The sequence below is a fragment of the Macaca nemestrina genome, chromosome 7 (genome assembly GCF_043159975.1).
Source record: "Macaca nemestrina isolate mMacNem1 chromosome 7, mMacNem.hap1, whole genome shotgun sequence".
Classification (NCBI taxonomy): Eukaryota; Metazoa; Chordata; class Mammalia; order Primates; family Cercopithecidae; genus Macaca; species Macaca nemestrina.
In genome coordinates this window covers 129,432,059-129,449,492 of record NC_092131.1, presented here as the reverse complement: position 1 = coordinate 129,449,492, position 17,434 = coordinate 129,432,059, and the positions used below count along the sequence as shown (strand labels likewise).

The 17,434-nt window shown below is 47.6% G+C and overlaps 1 protein-coding gene across 1 annotated transcript in view; it reads right to left on the bottom strand.

Annotated features, from left to right (window-relative positions):
• Positions 1–421: 421 nt before the first annotated feature.
• The window catches only part of LOC105487378 (hexosaminidase subunit alpha), a 36,138-nt gene continuing 19,125 nt past the window's right edge, over positions 422–17,434 (bottom strand). Inside the window, exons 2-14 of the mRNA XM_011750829.3 lie at positions 15,989–16,081; positions 15,024–15,089; positions 13,182–13,228; positions 12,546–12,656; positions 10,612–10,713; positions 9,997–10,129; positions 8,560–8,740; positions 7,529–7,615; positions 7,166–7,238; positions 5,709–5,892; positions 5,418–5,508; positions 4,629–4,733; positions 422–3,316 (exon numbers count right to left, since the gene is read on the bottom strand). Of these exons, the coding sequence (XP_011749131.1) occupies positions 3,253–3,316; positions 4,629–4,733; positions 5,418–5,508; positions 5,709–5,892; positions 7,166–7,238; positions 7,529–7,615; positions 8,560–8,740; positions 9,997–10,129; positions 10,612–10,713; positions 12,546–12,656; positions 13,182–13,228; positions 15,024–15,089; positions 15,989–16,081 (1,337 nt within the window). The 3' untranslated portion in view covers positions 422–3,252. The remainder of the gene's footprint in view (positions 3,317–4,628; positions 4,734–5,417; positions 5,509–5,708; positions 5,893–7,165; positions 7,239–7,528; positions 7,616–8,559; positions 8,741–9,996; positions 10,130–10,611; positions 10,714–12,545; positions 12,657–13,181; positions 13,229–15,023; positions 15,090–15,988; positions 16,082–17,434) is intronic.

The following is a 17,434-nucleotide window of genomic DNA, read 5'->3' as shown; positions in this document are numbered from 1 at the left end:
TTACAATTTTTTCTTTTTTTTGAAACATTGTCTCACCCTGTTGCCAAGGCTGGCGTGCAGTGGTGCGATCATAACTCATTGCAGCCTCAATCTTCCAGGCTGAAGTGATCCTTCTTTCTCAGCCTCCTGAGTAGCTGGGACTATAACCACATACCACCATTCTCAGCTAATCTTTTTAATTTTTAGTAGAAATGAGGTCTCACCATGTTGCCCAGGATGGTCTTCAACTCCTGAGCTCAGGCAATCCTCCCACATTGGCCTCCCAAAGTGCTGGAATTAGAGGCATGAGCCACTGCACCTGGCCCTGACATTGCGATTTTTAAAAATTTTGTTGAAAAACATAGACACACACCCACACACACACACACACACCCCTGCTTCAAAGAGGATTTTTAAAAACAATGGTGGCTGGGCTAGAAAAGATACTAATTTTCAACCTTTATTTCAAAGTTTATTTATTTATAAAGGAAATACAGAATAATTTTGATAAACAAAGCACCCAATTCCTACTTACGTTTTTTTCTTCGTGGAAAAAAAGTATGTGACACATACTTGTCATGCCCTGTATTAAGCTTACAAAAGATATTGACAAAAACTATACAAATCTAGATGTTAGAGTGCTAGGAAAGTTGCCATAAGGCATGTGTACCTACATTAATACTAAATAAATTCCACCTACATCCTTTCTTTCACCCTTTCCCAGTATTTTTCAGCTTTCCTCACAGTCCCAGAAGTCTAGGGGCAATGACTCTCCATCACTAGTGCTGTGATGGCACCTGTGCTCCCACATCCTGATATCCTATCCCTACGGTAATCCTTTGAGACGCACCTGAAAACACCAGTGACATAACTTAACGGATTCCTAGAAGGAACAGTACCTGGCATGCAGCCTCAGCTCCTACCGAGAGGGGAGGTTGAAAATTCTCCCAGTCTCCATTCACTCCTTTGCTTTGATACCCGTTAGGCCTGCTTTGCCTCCTTAATAGACTCCTGGAAAGGGAAGGGGTGGGGGTGGGGAGCGACCGGAGAACTCTTTTCCTAGGATGACTGGAGCCAGGAAGTCAGTCTGGGAACTTCCTCGCCCCCTGGCGGTGCACAGCACACAAGGCCGCCTGTGTTCCGCTCAGGGGTGGGACTCTCAATTTGCAGCCCAGGTGAAGGGAGATGAGTTGGGGAAATAGCGATTCTGTGCATTGGAACAGTCTGGGTGGTAACTGCAGGCCACTGCCTCTGACCTGTTGGCATCCGAGGTCTGATGACCTTCAGGTAAATGCTCTCATGATCAATGGACCAAAGGAGCAACGGTGGAGGTGAGGAACAGCACTCTACCAATGAAGGTCGTGACCAGGCCATGTTAATTTAGTGGTAAAAATAATAACATTAAAGAAAATGTTTACAACAGGAATAGAAAATGACAGAACCTTACTGCTTTAACTCAAGTGTATCACAATCTCTGCCTTCATCCACTTGAGACTTAAAACTCAGTGTCTGCTATTTTTATTTAACATTATCCCAAGCAATAGTAACGTGAAAGTTATGACCAGGATGGAAGCAGGGTTGCACCTCTGCAGGGTCCTTGTCTGGGGACCACCCCTCCTACAAGCTTCTGGTTAATAGAGGTAAGGGGGCTCCTGTGGTGGGTGCCAGTGCTGGGACCTTAACTTATGTATATCTGGGCTATAGCCCTGGACTTGGCTAGGCTGGGCTGTGTGAAAATTCCAAGAATTCTGTTGGTAGAAAATGCCCACCCTATCCTTACAGGAACAGCACAAGGCTAGGCTGGTCTACCTCCCACCAGGACCTCGAAGGAACATGACCCAGGGGCTGAAGGATGGTGTTGAAGGACGAGTTTTACTCAGATCCTTCTCAGCCCTGCCTTCCCCAAGTTTCTGTATCCACTACACTGGAAGCTTTCTGAAAAAAATGCCTGAAACCTGTCCATTGTACCGCTAGGCCAGGGCCCAGCCAAAGAACTTAACAAATAACAGTCAAGGAAATCCTCACCTAAAATGGCTGCGATGCATTACTGCTCCCACCTCTGGCCTACAGTGTCACTTCTGCACTTGAAACCGCCAGGGGGCAGTCTGGGTTCACTACGAGACATTTCCTTCTAGAGAAAATCACACCTGCAAAGACCCTCTTCAGAGCCACAGCCCACCTCCACACCCTCCACGCCACCATCCATTCCCTGTGAATATGCTTTGGGCTGAAAATGGTTGGGAGGAGGGCGATGGAAGTCATCTGCATTATTTTGGCATTGACCAGGGCCTCTTGAGTCCTTCAAATTCAACAATTTACCACAGGCCCGAGTGCAGTGGCTCACGCCTCTAATCCCAGCACTTTGGGAGGCCAAGGCAAGCAATCATCTGAGGTCATGAGTTCAAGACCAGCCTGACCAATATAGTGAAACCCCCATCTCTACTAAAAATACATAAATTAGATGGACGGGGTGGTGCGTGCCTGTAATTCCAGTTACTCAGGAGGCTGATGGATGAGAATCACTTGAACCCAGGAGGCAGAGGCTGCAGTGAGCCAAGACTGTGCCACTGCACTGTCAGCCTAAGTGACAGAGTGAGACTCTGTCTGAAAAACAAAAACATAAAAAAAAAAAACCTCACTGACCTAGAGAACAATATGTGTTTAATAATATTTAAATAATGGTTGTATGAAATTGAAGCAGCAAGAAACCCAAAGGAGAATAGCTCTAGGGGAGGGATGTGGATAAGTATGCATGGGGGAGAGGCTATTCTATGACCAGGTTGGGTCTGGAGCCCTCCCCACTGTCCAGAACGCCTCCAAGCCCCTACATTTTTCCATATACCAACGCCTTGGAGATATAATGCAGAAATAAAGTGAGCAGGCTGAGGATTAGGGCAGGTGTCTGGAATATGTTCAGGAGTGGGAGGGGAGTGACATAGCTCATAGGCTAAGGAGAGTAGCACAAAGGCTAGAGGTTTTATTCCCAGCCCTCAACTTAAAAGACCTCAGGGGCAGATACTGACTCCAGACTGGCTGTGCCCTTACCCTAAGGCCATTCACACTTTTTTTTTTTTTTTTAAACACAGGTAATCCATGTTTATTATAGAAAAATGCCACATTACTCTTTATTGGATGTGAGCGCCAGCACCAGCCCCTTTCTCTCCAAGCACAGGGGCACGCAGGCAAGGGGCTCCGTCCCCCGGCCGGGATGCAGTGGAAGCCTGGCTCCACTACCATTCTCCTACAGCCAGCACCCTCCGCGGTGCCTGGGGCTCAGGTCTGTTCAAACTCCTGCTCACAGTAGCCTACATGGAGGGGTTGGGCCTGGACACCTCGCCTGCAGGAGGACATGAAGAAATGGCAAGATAAGCCCCTAAGAAGGGGCCCCAGCAACACTTTTCACACCCGTCAACAGTCTCTCCTTCCCCATTTCGGTGACTCTCAAACTGTCACTGTACACCAGGTGTACCTGGGGATCTCAATTCCACAGATTCTCACTTGGGGTGGGGCAAAGTATGGGCAAGAATCTGCAAGCTGAACAGGTGCCTCATGTGATTTTGATACAGGTCTTGGAGATCCAGAAATGTTGGCAACATCTATTTCTATCCTGCCTATCTCGTACCCTAACCCCAAATAACTCAATCCCTTTGGAAAATAGGTAGATGTCTGAAAGGCAGCCAATGCTCCTGGCCTACTTAGCACTCTGTTCCTGATTCTAAAACACTGTAAATGTGGTAGCATTGGGGGACTTAGGTGCTGTCCTGTCCACGAATATGGACGTGAAATCCTGTCCTTGGGTCTCAGACTATAACCTGACCAATCTCCTTAGGGGACATCTAGGTATGCTTCCCTTATTATCCAAGTAAGCAACATGCTTAGAGAACCAGCTGGAAGTCACCCAGTGAATGACATAGTTAAGGCTTAGATGTTACCATGCTTGACTCTCAGCCCAGGACTCTGCTCTGCATTAGGCTATGTCCCCCAAGTTCTCAAGACCTAGCCAACGAAGGAATCAGGGAAATGACTATCTTACACAGGCACATCCCTGACAGAGGCAAAGGTGTCATGAGATCCTGTAAGTCAGCCTGGTTCAAATCCTGCTTCTTAGTGACTTTGGGCAAGGTACTGAACTTCTGTGCTTCAGTGTCTATCTCTAAACTGGGGACAAAAATGCACCTATCTTATGGGGTTGTGGTGAAGACTAAATGAGACAACATGTGTAACAAACTTAGCACAGTGTTTGCCACAAAATACAGTTGTCCCTCAGTATCCACAGGGGATGTTTCAGGACCCCCGTGGATACCAAAATCCAAGGATGCTCAAGTCCCTTATATAAAAATGACATAGTATTTGCATATATCCAATGTACAACTTCCCATATACTTGAAATGATCTTGGATTACATATGCCTAATACATATAAATGCTATGTAAATAGTTGTTATACAGTATTTTTTATTTGTATTTTTTTGTTGTTGTATTTTTTTTCCTGAATACTTTTTATCGCAGTTGGTGGAATCCATGGATGAGGGCCGACTATAAGCCTCTGTAAGTGTTAGCTATTGTTATCATTCTCTTCCTCTCTCTAAGGGGTTCCCCAGCCCTGGATCTGCCCTATCCTGCCTTGCGAAGGCCCCACAGCTTGCTTACCTCAGCAACTCACAGCGGAAGTGTGACAAACGTTCATAGGCAAATGTCAGGTCAGATGTCAACTTGTTGCTCCACAGCCTTTCGGCAACAGCCCCTGCTCTGGGCCTGGAGGAAAGGGGGCATGTGCCAGATTGGGCTCTGTATTCCCTGCAAAGGTGCTGGACATCCATAGGCTGCTACCTCTTGTCTAAGTGCCCTGGACTAGCTCAGGCCAAAGGAAGTGATCAATACCTTGTTATGAGCTACAGTCAGGTTAGATGGCTCCCAGAAAGTTCTAGGGCTCAGCTACACCTTCATTAAAATGTCGGTAGCAATCCCACTCTCTTCCTCTCTCAAAGATACGGGAATAAGAATAAACCTTAAAGGCATCATTAACCACAATGACAGTGACAGCAGCAGATGTCCTTAAAATGTAAACTCTGCACAACCAACCACACTTGGTAAGGCTGCAGTGAAAAGAGCAGAGGGAAGCCTTATTACAGGAATCATGGATGCTTGTGCTGGATCCTGAGCAAGTCACTGATGTTCTCCAGGCCTCATTATCTCTCTGGGAAGTGAGGTTAACAATCCCTATCCCACACACCTAATGGGTGGCTGGAGCGATATAGATAGAAGTCATGTGGAGAGTGAATATTGCACACAAATCTTCAGAAGGCTCGTTGTACAGCCTGCTCTCTCTCAGGCCTGAAAGGAGGGTACTAGTCCAGAGGTGGCTAGATGGGATTGGGTCTGTAAGGGAGAACCCCTGCTCTCAGGTCCAACCCTCCACCTTCCCCCGAAAACCCTTACCAGAGCCTGGGGACCAGGTTTGTGTTGTCCACATATTCTCCCCACATACAAGCCTCTCCACCAATCACGAGAGCCTTCTGCTCAGGGGTACCTGAGGGAAAACAAGCAACAACAGTCTGGTGATGGTGGGTAACTCTAGGGTCCCTCTCAACCACCTTCACAATGTGGCCCTCACCCCAGCTAAGTTGTTTCATTTACTAATCGGAAATGTCTGGCCCAGACCTTCCTGCCTCCCATCCTGTGCCCCAGCCCAGCCTCCTCTGGTCAGCAAGGAGAGCTCTCTGCTTTCACCTTCAAATGCCAGGGGTTCCACTATGTAGAAATCCTTCCAGTCAGGGCCGTAGGATATACGGTTCAGGTACCAGGGGGCGGAGAGAAGGGCCCGGAAGCCGGCCTTGGTGACCAGTTCCAGCTCCTTCATATAGTTCACTGGAATCTCTTCTCGCCACACCTGTATGATTGTGTCTGGTCGAATCTGTTATAAAAGGTCAAATGGCAGTAAGGACACAAAGCTGAGGAGATTCCTGGGCCTTATTCATACACAGGCAACGTGGGACAACAGGTGTGTGCTCCCTCTGTTCCCCAGCAGCAAAGTATGTCTCTGTGACTCCTGACCATTGAGCTCACACCTCAGGACAGAGGCCAAGGAACCCAGGGCCCCAAAAGGCCTCCCTGCAGCTCCCCTCTCTGTCCTTCTGCAACCTCCCTGTCCACACAGTAATACCAGCTGTGAGCTGAGGGCGGCAAGCAAGGGGACCCCGGAGCTGCCATGTCCAAAAGTCTCCAGATGATTCTGGGAATGGGACAAGGCTCCTGAAGAGTCCTTGCATGTGACAGGAGTGGGATCTTACTGATCAACGATAAAGGAGAAGGTAGCCTTGGTCCCACAGACCCAGAAGACCCTAATCTATGATTTAGGAAGAAAAATCCAGCCTATCCAACTAACCTAGCAGCAGAAATAGGTTTTTTTTTTTGGGATGGAGTCTTGCTCTGTCACCCAAGCTGGAGTGCAATGGCACGATCTCCGCTCACTGCAAGCTCTGCCTCCTGGGTTCACGCCATTCTCCTGCCTCAGCCTCCCGAGTAGCCGGGACTACAGGCGCCCGCCACCACGCCCGGCTAATTTTTTGTATTTTTTTTAGTAGAGACGGGGTTTCACCATGTTAGCCAGGATGGTCTCGATCTCCTGACCTCGTGATCCGCCCACCTCGGCCTCCCAAAGTGGTGGGATTATAGGCGTGAGCCACCGCACCCGGCCCAGAAATAGTTCTTAATCAGGTTTGTAGTGAGGGAAGATAGAAACTCTGACACATAAACCCAGGGCTCATACCACAGCGGCCTTTGGTTTTTTTGAGACAGGGTCTCACTCTGTTGCCCAGGAGTGGAGTGCAGTGGCACATCTGGGCTCACAGCAACCTGTGCCTCCTGGGCTCAGGCAGTACCCCCACCTCAGCCTCCTGATTTTTGTATTTTTTGTAGAGACGAGGGTTTCGTTATGTCGGCCAGGCTGGTCTTGAACTCCTAGGCTCAAGCAATCCACCTCCCTTGGCCTACCAAAGTGCTTGGATTACAGGCGTGAGCCACTGCACCCAGCACTCTGTGGCCTTTCTAGAGAGAAAAGGAGAGTGCTCTGACCATTAAAGCCCAATCCAAACCAGGAGGCTCAGTCTCTGTAGAGGCAGGGAGGAGCTGGGGAGACCAGAGGGAGGCACCGCTGGTGGCTTCTTCTCTTCTCTGCCCTGGCTCACCTTTACTTTATTATCAAACACCTCCTGCCACACCACATAGCCCTTGCCATAAGAAGAGACGATGTCCAGCAGCCTGGAGAGGAGAGGAGTGTCTCGTAAGTGTCTGCTTAGCTCAGACGGGCTCTAGACTGTTTGTGCCAGTGCTCTAGGGGTTGAGCCTGGCCAGGGGCCTATTCCTCATTAAGCAGTGTCTTTCCCCAGGGTGGGAAACTGACCACTCCAAACCTGAAAGGATGGGAAAAAGGACAAGGGAACCCTGCAGGGGCCAGACAGTGGCCAAGCAGGGCCTGACTCCGGTATGGAAAGGGAGGACCCCACAGGAGGACCCCCAAGGGACCCCACCCGCCCTCCTTCCCTTCTCACGTCTGGATGTAGAAGGACTCCAACTGCTTGAAGTCCTCACCGAAGCCTTTCTTCCTCATAAAGTCTTGGATATCTGGGTTGGACTTCCTGAATCCCAAGAGAAAATGAAGATTAATATTTCAACATCCTGAAAGCCTAATGCCTGGGGATTAGTCACCTGGCCCCCTATAACTTCCTTTTTTCACCTGAAAAATCAAATAAGCAAGGATCTCAGAAGCCCTACATGTAGAAAGTGTGGCCAAGCAAAGTTATGTGAAGCAGGTGAGCTGTTGACACAGGCTGAGAAAGGCTGAGTCTGGACCTGAAGAGTTTTAAGTTCAAACTCCCAAAGAGAAAACATGTTAATCCTCTCCGGACTGCAACATGAGGATCCAAGGTCTTAACTTAAGAGCTCCAGCACACTGGATTCCGGCTTTCTCATCTGCTCTTCCAATTGGATGACAAGTCTTGCTGTCTATTACCTGCTGCAGATCCCTTGCGTTACAACGTCCACATTTTGCTCACATTGTTCTCCTTCTGGAATATTCTCCCTTGCTCACATCTCCAAAAAGCCAAATCATTTCCCCAGATTCAGCTCTGGCGCCCCCTTCTCAAAGAAGCCCCTCAGCCTCTTTTGAGCTCACCAGAACCAAGGGTTTGGACTTTACAACTGAATACTAATTAGACACTGTCATCTATTAGTCTTGAATTCTGTGTCTTGACTCTTCAACTAGACAATTTTAAGCCTTCATAAACAGGGATTATTTTTCTCTATCCTGAACTTTTCTAACACAATTCTGTGTCCAGGGCTGGTTTTTCTATCAATACCTCAAGGATATGAGAGTAGGAAGGAAGAGGTTCACAGTGAACGCCTTGCCCAAATCAGGTAGGATCTCTACGTAGATGGGCAGAGGAAGGCCTAAGACCTGAGCAATGTGAGTCCATATAGACCACTGAGAGCAGCAGCTGAGCTAAGTGGCCCCTCGGGGGCTAACCTCTATTCTGAGTAAGCAACTGATCAGGCCACAAAGGGAAGATCAAAGGGCTCATACCAGCAGGTGAAATCAACCTCATCTCCTCCAAGATGAAGATAAAAATCTGGGAAGACAGAGCTGATCTCCAAGAAGAATGTGCTCATGAACTCATAGGTATTGTTGAGACTGGGATTCACTGGTCCAAAGGTGCCAGAGGGCTCAGACCCAGAGTAGCAAGGAGTCAGTAATCCAGGGATACCTAAGCCAACAGAAAACCCCATACGAGTGTCACAAATACATAAACCTCCAAGCACAGTCCTACACGTAAGGACACAAGTCACACAAAGTAAGACAAGTGTATTCATAAACATCACACACATTTAGGTAGGCACACTCAGGCACTCACAGACACTGGTAGTCACCACCATTTAGTCGCAGTAAAAAGATACAAATATATCCACAATCATAGACAGGCAGAGGCTGAGTTTCAGCCAGACAACTGTCAGTGCACACACTCTTGCCTTGATACACTGCTTCTAGCAGGCACCACCCTTGCTCCCAAGGCTGCTCTCCTCACAGGCCTTTAGGCTGAGGGAGAGTCTAATCCAGCCAAACTGGCAAAATCTTTCTTCTCTATCTCCTCCTGCAGGTGGGGTCAACCATCACCCAGAATCTTTTTACATTTCCTAAGGAGTATCTCCCTTGGCCCAGAGACTACTTCCTGCTGCTGAGGTCACAAGATGTCTTCAGGGTTTTGTTGTTGTTGTTTGTTTGTTTTTGAGACAGAGTCTTGCTCTGTCACCCAGGCTGAAGTGCAGTGGCACGATCTTGGCTCACCACAACCTCTGCCTCCTGGGTTCAAGCGATTCTCCTGCCTCAGCCTCCTGAGTAGCTGGGATTACAGGCGCCTGCCCCCACAACTGGCTAATTTTTGTAATTTTAGTAGAGATGGAGTTTCACCATGTTGGCCAGGCTGGTTTTGAACTCCTCACCTCAGGTGATCCACTCGCCTTGGCCTCCCAAAGTGATAGGATTACAGGCGTGAGCTACCACGCCTGGCCAGTATCTTCAGTTTTCTATCAGGCCAGCAGCCCTTTTCAACCGTCATTTAACCTGCGTTGGGGACTCACACTGGAGGGCGGAGGGTATACAGAAGAAAGGGAGCAGGGGTAGTAACTGACTCTGACCTCTGCAGGCTGCCCTTGGGCTTCTTTCTTTCAGATTCTACCCTGGTGGTCAGATTCCTCAGCATCCACTCGAGGCAAAACTACCTGCAATGGCATCTGAGAAAAATGTGCCCTTACATAGTCTAACAGTACATATTTTAATAGTAAGAAGTGGCTTCCACTGCCCAAAGTGAGTTCTTCCTATCTAAATTCCCAGGTGGAAGAAGTCGATGGAAAACATTCTTCCAAGGACCAAGGCTGGAATATGCCACTTCCATGAGCCATTGCCCTGCAGCTTCACTCTGAGCATAATGAGCAGAGTCCCTCTGGCCGCAGACATCATTCTTACCTGGTCCCCAAGACAAAGTGTGGCCAGGAGTGTCAAACTCTGCAAGCACACGGATACCCCGGAGCCGTGCGTATTCAATGACCTCCTTCACATCCTGTGCTGTGTAAATGTGGGTGACAGGGTTGTAGGACCCCTGAAAGGCACAAGACACCCTTCAGGTTCACATTTCCTGAAAGCTAGCAGAGTAGAAGATACTCAAAATGCCCACAAGACTCCCCAGACATCAGAAAACCTGCCCATAGCCTTTTGGTATCAGGGACTATCTTCAAAAAACTTGATCATAATTTCCTAGAAGTTATCATATCTATTTTATCTGAGTATCATAATGCCAGTGAGATAATCATGGTAGGTATTAATATTATGTCCATTTAACAGAATATAAATAAATAGAAAGGGAATAAGGCCAGAAGAGATTCTCTCCTGAAGGTCACAAGGAAAATTATTGGCAAAGTTTTGGACTTGAACTCAAGTCTTCTGACTCCAAATCCAGTGTCCTTCCCCTATATTGGTCTAAAACCGACTGGTTAGGATGAGAGACCCTGTTCTTGCCAGGAGGGCCACAGCCAGATTCAGACACTGACCCATAAACTTGGTCTGAGTGAAATGGGGACATACCTTTCTCATGAGCTCTGGAAAAGTGAAGCTCTCATATGGGAAGGAAGGATCATCTACCAGATGCCAGTGGAACACGTTCAATTTATTGTACGCCATGACATCCTGTAGGTTAAAGTGCACACTGTGAACCCATCACAGTCTCTCCCGTTTCAGCCTCAAACTTGCAATGTTGGGCAGGCTCTCAGGCCGCTCCACATACCCTTACAGGCTTGACCTGCCTCAGCTCTCAATTAAGTGTCTATGGGGTCTATCAAACCTTCCCATCAGGGAGGGATGGCATGGAGGGAAGGCCCCGCACACTTCTACTCTTCCCAGAACACATCCAAAGATGGATGATAGAAGTGGTCTTTCCTCTTTTTGAAATAAATTCTGGCCACATTAAGAGGAGGGCTGCAGCTACTGTGGTACCCTGGAATCTTCCAAAAGCCTGAAGAGTAACACTTCCTCTTGCCATTTGTGTTGTCTGACTGATGTTAATCCCAACTGTGAGACCTCCTGGGAACTTAGTAGTCTCTTAACTCATAATCTCAGAGGCCAAGGCTGGCAGATGTGTTGCCTCCTTTGGTTCCGCCACAGGAGCAAAGGAAAAGGCAGACACAGGAACTGGATCGGGAACTGTCAGATAAGACTGCACATTAAAACTCAAGAGAGTTAGGAACCTCCTAGGTAAGGCTTTTTTTTTTTTTTTTTTTTTGAGACATAGTCTTGCTCTGTCACCCAAACTGGAGTGCAGTGACGCAATCTCAGCTCACTGTAACCTCCACCTCCCAGGTTCAAGGGCTTCTCGTGCCTCAGCCTCCTTCCTTCCTTCATTCATTTTATTATTTATTTTTGGGACAGGGTCTCTGTTGTCCAGGCTGGACGGCAGTGGTGCAATCACAGTTCATGTATCCTTGATCTCCCCAGGCTCAGGTGACCCTCCCACTGCAGCCTCCTGAGTAGTTGGGACTACAGGTTTGCGCCATCATGCCTGGCTAATTTTTTGTATTTTCAGTAGAGATGGGGTTTCACCGTGTTGGTCACGCCAGTCTCGAACTCCTGAGCTCAGGCAATCTACCCGCCTTGGCCTCCCAGAGTGCTAAGATTACAGGTGTGAGCCACTGCACCCAGCCCAGAGGTAAGGCTTTGAACATCTCTCTCCTATGACCTTCTCCTAACTAAAGTTAGCTCTGCTGGCCAGGTGTGGTAACTCATGCCTGTAATCCTACCACTCTGGGAGGCCAAGGTGGGCAGATTGCTTGAGCCCAGGAGTTCAAGACCAGCCTGGGCAACACGATGAAACCCCAGCTCTACAAAAAAAAAAAAAAAAAAAAAAAAAAAAAAAATTTGAGACCCTTTCTCAAAAACAAATAAATAAAGTTAGTTCTGCCAATGAAGCCAATTCCCCTAAACATTTGTATCCCTGGAAACAGCCTGAGCATTGATCTACGGTAGCCTGTAAGGTAGATTTAAGTCACTCTTTATTTTTTGAGTCTTGGAGCAGCTCATCTTCTACATTTTTCCCAGGAGCTCATAGAGTTACACACATTCTCTCTTTTTTTTTTTTTTGAGACGGCGTCTCACTCTTTCACCCAGGCTGGAGTGCAGTGGCGTGATCTCCAACCACTGCAACCTCTACCTCTCGGGTTCAAGCGATTCTCCTGCCTCAGTCTCTCAGGTAGCTGGGATTACAAGCATGCGCCATCATGTCCAGCTAATTTTTGTATTTTTAGTAGAGACGGAGTTTCACCATGTTGGCCAGGCCGGCCTCGAACTTCTGACCTCAGGTGATCCGCCCACCTCGGCCTGCCAAAGTGTTGGGATTACAGGCGTGAGCCACCACGCCCAGTCCATACATTCTCTCTCTAACTCTTTAAGAATTTGGAACTTGGTCTGTCCGTTGCTCCATCACCCCAGAACTCTTAAGTGTGAAGAAGGCCTTCAGGCCTGGGTACCAGTGTGTCCAGGATGCTAGAGAGTGGTAGGTAATGGCGAGATGTATCCAACAGCAAGCCCCGGTGAGGAAAGCGGGGAAAGTCCTCGATCTCAGTCTTGTTGATAAAGAACTGTGCAGAACAAACATTGAACATGTCAGATTCAAAGGAAGCTTACTACAGGGGCACAGGGAGATGAAGATACCTCTCCCAGGATTCTTAAAAAGCAAATCTTGACTGTTCTCAGGGTCACTGTCTCCCCAAATGTCCCCCACCTCTATAAATGACCATGAGCAGCCACCTTCCCATAGAGCAATTGTCCAACGCCGGCCTAAAACAACTGTCCCATACACCACTCAGCCTAAAAATTCTGGATTTTCCTGTTAACACAGTTTATTTTCTTCAAAGCAGTGTGGCCCCAAGGTCTAAATGATGACTAAATGACTAAATGATGACTCAAGGGAACCAAATTACAGTGATTCCAAACAGACCAAATCTACCAAACCAGTTTTCCACCCACATCTCCTCTTCCATTTCTACTGGGGCTATCTCAAGTCACCAGGATCCTAAGGCAAAACAAGATTTTTCTAGGATTCTCAACATTGGGATCAAACCCCGGAGATGAAAAAGGAGCCCTTTTTGAGGGTCCACACTTACTGTGCCCTCAGCAGATTTCCAAACAAGCTGGCTAAAAGTCTCCAGACCTAGGAAGAAGTAGAGAGGCAGAGTAAAGACTCAGGGAGTGGAGAAAGAGGTGTATCTATTTGGAAGGTTCTCAATGTAGCAGAGCGTAACGTTTGGGTACACAGTGAAAATGGATGTAGTGTAGGCTTGACAATTTTTAACACCGATGAAAAGGGGATATTAGGAAGCCAGTATCCATCTTTACTCTGTATTTCATTTTGGGAGATGTCAGAGTAAGGGTTTTAGTGCCCCTTCTTACAACACACTAACTTTCAAAACCCACATACCTCTCATCTATATTTCCTGTGCCTTGACAAGAATATTGAGAAGAGAGGCCAAGATATATATTCATAAGGACAGACACAGGGACAAGACAGCCTATAAGGCTTTCCATAGTTAACCCCTATCAGGAGCTGACAGAGCTGAGAAAAGGGGTCCCAGAATAAATTGTGAGAAAGTGATCATAAGCTTGGGTTTCCAAGGAGCCTGGGTTCATGGCTGGACCTAGAAAATAAAAAAAAAATCATCCACTCTTCCTCTTCAGAGACTGAGAAGAGACCCAGCTATAGGGAGCTGAGGTGTGGGGGACAGCAACTGCCTCAGAAGGACTCCCCTAGTCCACTGACACTGTCTCCTAGAGTCTAGCAAGGCCCACACACAGGTATGTTGAATCCAGAGCATTGTATGTTCTCAACAGCTGGGGACCCTCTTCTGGAAACACTGCAGAAACCCCAGGAAAAATTATCAGAGTCCCCAATTTCAAAGTGAAAGAATCCATGAGACTTCAGCAGTCACTCAGCACCTAGTTTGAGCAGACTGCTAGTGTACTGTTTTGGCTTCTCCCCACTCTGACTCTGACACCCAGCATTCTGGAGTCCGAGGTCCTCCCTTACCATCGGCACCTGCACCAAAGTTACAAGAGGGCAGGAAGGGGAGGCAGCATGCTGTTGTTCCAAGCATAGAAGTGGGGAAAGGGAAGGAAGACAAACCAAAGCAAGGTGTGGAATTCCGAGAGAATTTCCCTCATCATTCACCAGCAGAGGGTTTACCAAAAGTGGGAGAGGTACTTGGCTAAGTCTGTATCTAAGCACCAAATACCTTCTCAGTAAACCCAGAGGAAGGGCAAGGGCTGACAGTTTAGCCAGTAAACTCATTTTCTCCAGAAATAATGTAGTTCTAAATATTTCACTACTATTTATCTTTTCTCTTGCATGTATCTATTTCTTTTGTTATAGTTTTCCTTTTAAAAAATACCTTTCCAATTACATATCTTTAGCAAGAGCTGGACGGGCAATGTCTGTGGTAGCATCATTCCCCCTGTCCCCCAGCTACCTGTCCCCTGCTGGCACCTAGAGCATCAGCCTGCACACTCTCACACTGCTTCCCAGAGCCCCTGACTAAGGCAGCAGCAGCAGCTGCTGATGCTGCACAGGGTAAAACCTGTCAACCTCCAGGGACAGCTCCACAGAGATGGGAAAACACGCCAACTGTCCCCATAAAGAAAGCTTCCTGGCTGGGCGAGGTGGCACACACCTGTAATCCCAGAACTTTGGGAGGCCGAGATGGGTGGATCACTTGAACTCAGGAGTTCAAAACTGGCCTGGGTAATATGGTGAAATCCCATCTCTACTAAAAATATAAGAATTAGCTGGGCGTGGTGGCAGGCACTTATAATCCCACTACTTGGGAGGCTAAAGAGGGAAGATTGCTTAAGCCTAGGAGGCAGAGGTTGCAGTGAGCAGGGACTGGGCTACTGAACTCCACCAACACCAACCTTCCCACATCATCGTTTCTCTCTCTCTTTTAATTTGTTACCTCGGAGAGCTCCCCAGACAGTCTCAGAGAGGAGTAAACACTGGTCATCATTTATGGTCAGGGTATCTGAAATGACAGAAATGAACTCATTTAGTTGGTTAAGGTTTTCTATTCTCAGATTATAGACCAGATATTCTATAAATCATTGGATTAAAAAAAAAAAAAAGTAAAACCATATATTTTAAAAAATCTTTCAATGAGGAGATGTCCCCAGAGCAAGATAGCTATAGGATGGGCTGGTCTGGGGCCAGAGCGGGAGGGTGGTCACCACAGTGATTCTGTAGACCCTGCATGATGACGTACAGCAAGAGTCAGGCTGGAGCGGAGTTCTGTACAAAGCACCACCTACCTCATGGGTCAGTTTCCACAGCAGAAAGATGAAGGAAGTCTTCTCCTGGCAAAGGGAACAGGGATGCCTGCAGGGGGGAGTGCAGCATGCAATGCTCCCAATGCCTTTGTAATCACCCTCCTTTCCCTTTCCTCTGTGCTTCAGCTACTTCCTCCAAGAATGTGAGGAAGAAGCCAAAACTCAGATGTTCACTTTGGAGACTGAGAAGTCCCCAAATGCTGCTCAGGGAAGATAGGAGGCGGTCACTGGACTAATGACTTAACTTCATCTCAGTATAAGAGACCAGAACCCCTTGTTTCCCCAATGAACGGTCTATTAGAGAAAACTAGCAAAGTATACACTTTCCTAAAATAGAAATGTATTCTGTCCAGCAGGTAGGTGTCCTGTGGGACTCAGTGAAGAGCCAGTGCGATGTTCCACAGCCAACCTTTAGCACTGGTTCAGTTTCTGCATAGGAAAAACTCATCTTCCATGGCTCTCAGCACTTGGTGACCCTCGGTCCCCATGGTCAAGGGAGACTCCAGGCCGAGCATCAGCAGTTTAGGCCAGGCCATCCAGAGTTACAGCTTCAGACAAGTGCTTGCTCTTCTAAGACAGGGAACAGGATGATACTTACAATTCTCTACCGACTCCAAAGTAGGAAGCTGGTTACATCCAGGTGTGACTACAGAGACAACCAACACATTCTTCTCAGGTGTATGCCGTTTTCCTGGGAAGACAGGGTAAGCTTGGTGTGGCCAACCTGCCATTAGAAGCAACAAGCAAAACCAAGGCCTAGCTCTAGTACCCCAGCTCATACGCCTGTGGTAAAGGGAGGACATGGCATTTACCCTTGGTGTAGGTACTGCCTGATCATCTGTTCAGCTGTTTCATTCTGGTTGTGCCCCTCTTCTCCTCAGTAGCCACCCTGACCCATGTCTGAATGCTCTGGGTGACAGCTCTTCTTAACCAGGGCTCTATATTTCTGGCTGCCCTTGGCCTGTACCAAACAAACAATTCCATGACCTCAACAACTGCTTCCGACTGAGAGGCAGCTCTAGAGCATGCTACTCTCAGTGTGGTCTACAGATTAGCTGCCAATTTGCAAACTGTGTTACTGGTTGGTCACTATATAGAAAACTTACATGAAGCCTGAATGTAAATCAATTATGTCAGAGTGAACACACTGTCTAGTTCTAACATTTTTTCATACAAGATTTTCCATCTCGCTCTGTTGCCCAGGCTGGAGTGCAGTGGCCGGATCTCAGTTTACTACAAGCTCCGCCTCCCGGGTTTACGCCATTCTCCTGCCTCAACCTCCCGAGTAGCTGGACTACAGGCGCCCGCCACCTCGCCCAGCTAGTTTTTTGTATTTTTTAGTAGAGACGGGGTTTCACCGTGTTAGCCAGGATGGTCTCGATCTCCTGACCTTGTGATCCGCCCGTCTCCGCCTCCCAAAGTGCTGGAATTACAGGCTTGAGCCACTGCGCCCAGCCAAGATTTTCTCGAAGAAGAGATCAGTTTTACATTCTGGTACATATGCTTCTTATCTCATTGCAGATTGGCATATTAAGTAGTACTGCTCTTGAGGGCTCCAGATGAAGGGTTTCCAGTTTTGCAAAAGCCTAGGAGCTAATGGAGTAGATGACAGAAGGATCTCACATGCAGAGGAGGCCTGAAATGATGCAACTGATACCTCAGAGAAGGTCAGGGTCACCAGTCCATCTTGCTTCCTTCCTTCCTCTTCCCAAACAGGTTCTCTGTCCAAGGTAGATTTTGCCCTAACAGTGAATGGTCATCCAGTATGAGCCAACGTAGTACCTAATATAGCTTTAGAGACCCTTGCCTATGCAGAAAAAATGCCAAGCCAAATATGAATACACTGTCTCTTCTCACCCTCCTACTGGTTCTTCCCTGTGATTTTCAGGATGGCTCTGATGTTATAGCCCCAAGCCTTAACTTAATGAACCCCTCTCTATTCTATTCTTTCCTGGAGAAACATTCATCCCACTGGCAACACAACATCCATGACTTTTTATGGCACTACAATGTCAGAGATAGGATGGCCTGGCAGAAGGCAACG